We start from the raw sequence: 6,000 nt of genomic DNA on the forward strand, positions 1-6,000 counted from the left end.
CAAATGCTTTATGCGCATGTGCCAGACATGGTCCTTCCTTTGCTTTTGGTTTGTTATCACCAATTATCATTTGCTTAACTTTTCTTTAGAGCAAAGCTTAGCTATTTTTCCACATTGTTGTTGCGCTGTGGGGTTAGTGCCTGGCTTTGAGAATTGGCCCCTCAGAAAGGTGCTGGGTTTTGTTCCTTTCTTTTCTCTCTCTGGCCCAGAGTTTGCTCACCTTCTCAGCATAGTAACATAGTAAATGACAACCGATTAAGACCAATGTGGCCCATCTTCTCTCAAGTCCCTGGAGCTGTTAGTCTCTCCCTTATTTACTTTCTTTTTTTTCCTATAGGTTGATGTGTTTTCTTTTGGAATAGTTCTGTGTGAAATACTGGGCCGAATCACTGCAGACCCTGAAGTTCTGCCTAGGACTCAGGTAACTCTAATTGTCAAGGAAAAGAGTGAGTCTGACTTGACTACACCTTAGGAGAAATTGTTTCATAAGCTGGACCTTATGTGCTTTCTCATATGAGGAAAGGCTAAAGAGGTTAATGCTCTTCAGCTTGGAAAAGAGACAACTCAGGGAGGATATGATATAGGTCTACAAACTCCTAAATGGTGAAGAATGAGTAAAAGTGAATTGTCTTTTTTTTCTTTCAAAAAGTAGAAAGACTAGGGGACACTCAATGTTACATGGTAATACTTTTAAAATTAATAGGAAGGAATATTTCTTTTTTCACTCAACAAATAGTTAAGCTCTGAAACTCCTTGCTGGAGGATGTGGTTACAGCGGTTAACATAACTGGGTTTAAAAAAGGTTTGGACAAGTTCCTGGAGGAAAAGTCCATAGTCTGCTATTGAGATAGACATGGGGTAAGCCACTACTTACCATGGGATCAGTAGCATGGAATCTTGCTACTATTTGGGATTCTGCCAGGTTTTGTGACCTGGATTACCCACTGTTGGAGCAGTATACTGGGTAGAGGGACTGTTGGTCTGCCCCAGTATGGCTATTCTTATGTTCTTATGCCACTTGTGTGTTAAATGGACAGTTCCTGCTTATATCTGATAAACAGTGCAGAGAATTACACTGCTCCTTGTTGTACCATATTGAGATTCTTTTTCTTTCAAACTTAATTTCCCTTGGTCCACATGTTCCCGTATTACCAGTTAGATGTAACAATACAATTTAAAACTGAAATGAGAAGAGAATTTTTAGTTTATCCCTTTTCAATAGTAGTTCAAGGTGAGCTATGTTCAGGTACAGTAGGTATTTTCCTGTTCCCATGGGGCTTATAATTTGTACCTGGGGATTAATTGGCTTGTTCAAAATCACAAGCCTCAGTAGTGGGATTTGAACCCTGGTCTCTCTGGTTCTCAGTTGCTGTTCTAACCACTAAGGGGTCCTTTTACTAAGGTGCGCTGAAAAATGGCCTACGCTGGTGTAGATGCTTGTATCGGATGCGTGCAGGTCCATTTTTCAGCACACTTGCAAAAAAGGCCTTTTTTGCCGAAAATGGACGTTCGGCAAAATAAAAATCAGTGCGTGTCCATTTTGGGCCTGAGACCTTACCGCCACCCATTGACATAGCAGTAAGGTCTCGTGGGTTAACCGGGCGGTAATCATCAGTGTCCATACACTGCCGATTTGCGCCACGCGGTAGAAAATAAAAAATATTCTCGGACGCGCATAAAAAATGGAATTACTGCCCGAGGCACACGGTAGCCAGGGGGTAGTTCCAAATTTACACACATTGGACATGCGTAGGCGCCAATGCACCTCAGTAAAAGGGCCCCTAGGTGAGTTCTGCACTTCTTTATTTTGATGGAGGGACAGTTGTGATCTTGACCTCTCCTATACAGTACAACCCTGTTTTATAACAGAACTGGATTAATCTTGGTGGTTTGTATTACCTTTAGGCTGTAAAATAATTGTGCATTTTTATCTTCTAGGATTATGGCCTAGATATAACCGCTTTCCAGGAAATTATTGGGGAGTGCCCCAAGAGGGTTTTGGATTTAACTGCTAGCTGCTGTCGGGTAAGATTTGCTTTGATCTCTCCCAGTCTCTCTCTGTCGAGATAGCTTGCGTGTACCTGTCCAAAGCCTTAAAAATTAATGTTTTGTTTAGTCCTAGTACTCTCACAGCTACCGTTGGCATTTCTTTGAGCAAAGATGAGACATGGCATCTAAGCCTGCATTTGAAAACAAGCTTTAATAAGTAATCTCTAGAAAGGGAACTTCTGCGGCTTTGTTGATTTTGCAATGCTGTTGTGCCAAATGACAGTGCATCAAGAGAAAAGGAAACACTTCTTCACACAATGTGGTTAACCTGTGGAATTCATTGCCATGAGGCACTGTGCAGGCACGTAGTATAATTAACTTTATAAAGGATTAGACAAATATATGGAAGGTTGATCGACCAGTCAAAAGGGTACCCCCACCCCACCCCCGTATTCAGTGCATCCTTGTACCAGAACTGCTAGTATCTGGAAGGGTATGATAGATATCACTCGTATTTTGGAAGAATATTCTTTTATACACACTAGAGCTGCCCTGACATGAAGAGTCCACACTGTTAACACATAAATTACAATGGCATTGAGGTTGCTATGATTTTGTTAATAATTATGATGCTGCAGCCACAGTATAACAGAAATATTAACAGCTTGGAGTTGTCATTGGTCCCCATGTCTTTGATAATAATGTCCTCTGTCATTGTTTCCCACCCCACCCCCGCCCTGAAAAACTGCAAGACAATGATAGTTGTTGAAGATCTCGAGATGTGCACTTCACTGCTTAGCACCATCAGATACAGAATGTTGGGCTAGAAAGACTTTCCAGTCTGCCCCTGTTAGATAGATATTATGGTGCCTATTGAATACAGACTACTGGCAATCCATGTGGATGTTCATACTTATACAGCATCACTACAAAGACTGACAATGTAGTGCTAATGTTTATACTGATAGGGGTAATTCCATAACTGTGTGCCTCCAATTAGGCATCCAGTGGGGTGGGGGGGGGGGGGGGAGCACATGAGGAAGGAGCCTACTTTCCTTCATACAATACTAGTGTAATCGGGTATTAATTCACCTAATATTTAGGCATTCACACTTACAACAGCCATAGAGCTGGCGTAAGTGCAGGCACATAAGTGTGGTAATGATGTACATATTCTGTAAGTTACATGCTTAAGAGGGAGCCCTACCCATGCTCTACCCCTGTATATGACCCCTTACAAATATGCGCTGTGGGGGTCTTTTACTAAGCCGTGGTAGCATTTTAGCTTGCAGTAGCAATTAGCTGCCGGTAAACACTGAGACACCCATTATATCCTTATTGGCGTCTTGGCGTTTACCACCAGCTGATTTCTACTGGAAGCTAAAAATGCTACCGCAGCTTAACTTAGGTGCCATGCTAGCACATACACATGTAAATTCCAGTATTGTAAACATTTATGTGTGTAAATGTGAACAGCCATCTTACAGAATTGCCCCAGTTGGGTGCTGGTGCTAAGGGTATTTTGATGTACTGAGATTTAATATCAGCCACAAAAAGATGTGTTCACCAGTAAACTGGAAAATTTAATATACAAAAATGGAGGGAAAATACCTCAGAAAACACAGGGTCTTTGGAGAGAACCAGTGAAACCAATTCATTGAAGCTGACCCAGCAAGCTATTAACACCCCCCCCCCCCCCCCCCCCCCGGGAAGCCATAATTAATGGTGAAACAAGCTTCATTGGGATATTGAAGCTAAGTGCCTTTAGAGCTGAGAACCAAGTGTTTTAGAATGTTTGATGTCTTTCATGGTGGCACAGAATTATTTTTGCAATTTTTCTCATTAGAATTTGGTTTGAGCAGCGGGTTTGAGCAGTATTTTAAATCATCACATTAGTATGAACACAAGCATTCACTTAAAAAAAAAATGCAATTTTTCTTGGAGGTTTTTTTAGACCAGTGATTGAAACTTGAACCAATAGAAAATAGACAATGGTCTGTTTGATTTAAAAAGGTTTCTGAGGTCTTTTTCCTCCATTTTTGTATATTACGTTTCCAGTTTACTGGTGAACAAATCTTTTTGTGTCTAATAGTGTATCAAGCAGATAGATCTGTGTGCATCTCTCTTTTTGGTTAGTATTGGGTACTGACATTTAGCTCCTGTGCATAGCAGTCTTGTCACTGGGCCTTGGCCAAGAGGTGTAGTTTCCAGCACTTTAATCTGAACGCCTCCATTTATTCACTCAGAGGACTATAATTCCCCTCATGAGTGAAAAGTATCAGATTTTCACAGTATGTGCATACTTTCACTATGAAATTGACCCCAGGGAAGTACTTCTCCCCAACACCACTTCTGGAAATATTTCTTTAAAATGTAGGCAAACATTTGTATGTACATACACGACATGAATACATTTACCCACACATTGGCTAGGTGGTCCTGTACAAGCACATTTCCTCGGGTACAGTACTGGTTCACCTGAGCAAATGTCTTTGAAAATTGCCCTCTCAGTTATACCATTGTTTGATCATTACATGGAACGGATCTGTTTTGTTGCTGCTTAATTTTGTAAACCAACATGATCTTCTCGTAGGAATGGTGGTCTATCAATGTTGTTACATAAATAAATGAACTTTCATATTATTGTTCTTAAAATGAATCTTTACTTTCCAGATAGAGGCATTTAAGAGGCCATCTTTCACAGAGTTGCTGGACGAGCTGGAGGATTTAGCAGAAACCCTTGAATCCCCAAAAGACAATCAAAAATCTGGATAAAATATCTCAAAGAGTCCTGAAGGATCAGAGTTACATTCCAGGTTTAAATGATTTGTACACCTCAAATTGCACTGAAAAGCTCACAGCAGCCTAACTGGTGTTTATCGAACCATGTTTCATTTGTCTACATTAATTTATTGTACAGAAGATTATTTTCAAAGAAAACATTTGTAAGGAAAATTTTCTTAGCAGAGCCTTCATACAGAATGAACCTGGACCGTAAAGGGCAATGTTTTAAGTTTCCAGACCAATATAATTATGCAAATGGCAACAACAAATTATTGTTATCTAAAATTGATTCTAGAGAAGAATGTAACATTTACAGATGGAAACAGCTGCTTACAAAGCATTCCTTCAGAAAAAGGTTTCCTTCCAGTTCCTCCTTCCATGTGGCTACTTCTGATTACAAGGGACTTGTTTGGGCTTAAAGGGGCTGTTTATCACTAACTTTAAGCAGAACTATTGAGAATCAAGGTAAACCAGAGGTGTCCCTCTGAATGGAGTCTTCTGATGACTGCGTACTACATGCCTATCAACCTGGCACACTTAACCTGTGGATACTGGCATAGCCAGCTCCTTGGGTGCTGTGCACCCCCAATATTAAACAAACTTTTTCATTGTGTACAGCAAGGGGTATTTTGTATTATATTTTGTACCCCAAATCGTTCTGACATGTTGGCACCTATGGACATTAGGACTTTTTTTTTTTAAAGAGATATCACAAAATAGACTAAAAGAGGAACCTTGGGGTGATGGAGGATCAGATGCTGTAACACTTTGGTGGTTTGGGTGAGACCCTCTGGTGTGCTGTATTCAGAGTGTTAGCAAATAACATTTAGAAGATGCTTTTGTGTTTAGTAAGGAAGTTTCTTCATTTTGAGTTAAATATAATTTTTTAAAACGTTATGTGGTATTTAATTTGTCCCTCAAAATTGTTCATGTTGTCCAATGCATTTCAAGTTGGAATTAAGGTATATCGTTCTTTTCCCACAACAATATGATCCTGATTATCCTGTAGCTACATGAGGCAGAGGAAAGAGGGTACTCACCAGGGGAAGATTCTCAAACCTCAAGACTATTAATTGGGAAAGACGTGGAGGAAAAGCAACTAATCAGCACTAATTAGAAATCATTGGAATTTGCACATGCGTCTTTTTAGACACATTTTAAAAAGAGGCGCATGTAAATTCTATCGCTTGTAGCTGAAAAGGGGCCATGGCCATGGAAGGATTATAG

General features: G+C 40.2%; 1 protein-coding gene across 3 annotated transcripts in view; it reads left to right on the forward strand.

Moving 5' to 3' along the window:
• Nucleotides 1-5,668, forward strand: part of LOC115472830 (dual specificity testis-specific protein kinase 1-like) — a 221,254-nt gene extending 215,586 nt beyond the window's left edge. For all 3 annotated transcript variants that reach the window (XM_030207278.1, XM_030207280.1, XM_030207279.1), the window contains 3 exons: nucleotides 338-421; nucleotides 1,939-2,025; nucleotides 4,663-5,668. In XM_030207278.1, the coding sequence (XP_030063138.1) occupies nucleotides 338-421; nucleotides 1,939-2,025; nucleotides 4,663-4,764 (273 nt within the window). In that variant the 3' untranslated portion in view covers nucleotides 4,765-5,668. The remainder of the gene's footprint in view (nucleotides 1-337; nucleotides 422-1,938; nucleotides 2,026-4,662) is intronic.
• Nucleotides 5,669-6,000: the final 332 nt, after the last annotated feature.

The sequence above is a fragment of the Microcaecilia unicolor genome, chromosome 6, assembly GCF_901765095.1.
Source record: "Microcaecilia unicolor chromosome 6, aMicUni1.1, whole genome shotgun sequence".
In the NCBI taxonomy this organism is placed as follows: Eukaryota; Metazoa; Chordata; class Amphibia; order Gymnophiona; family Siphonopidae; genus Microcaecilia; species Microcaecilia unicolor.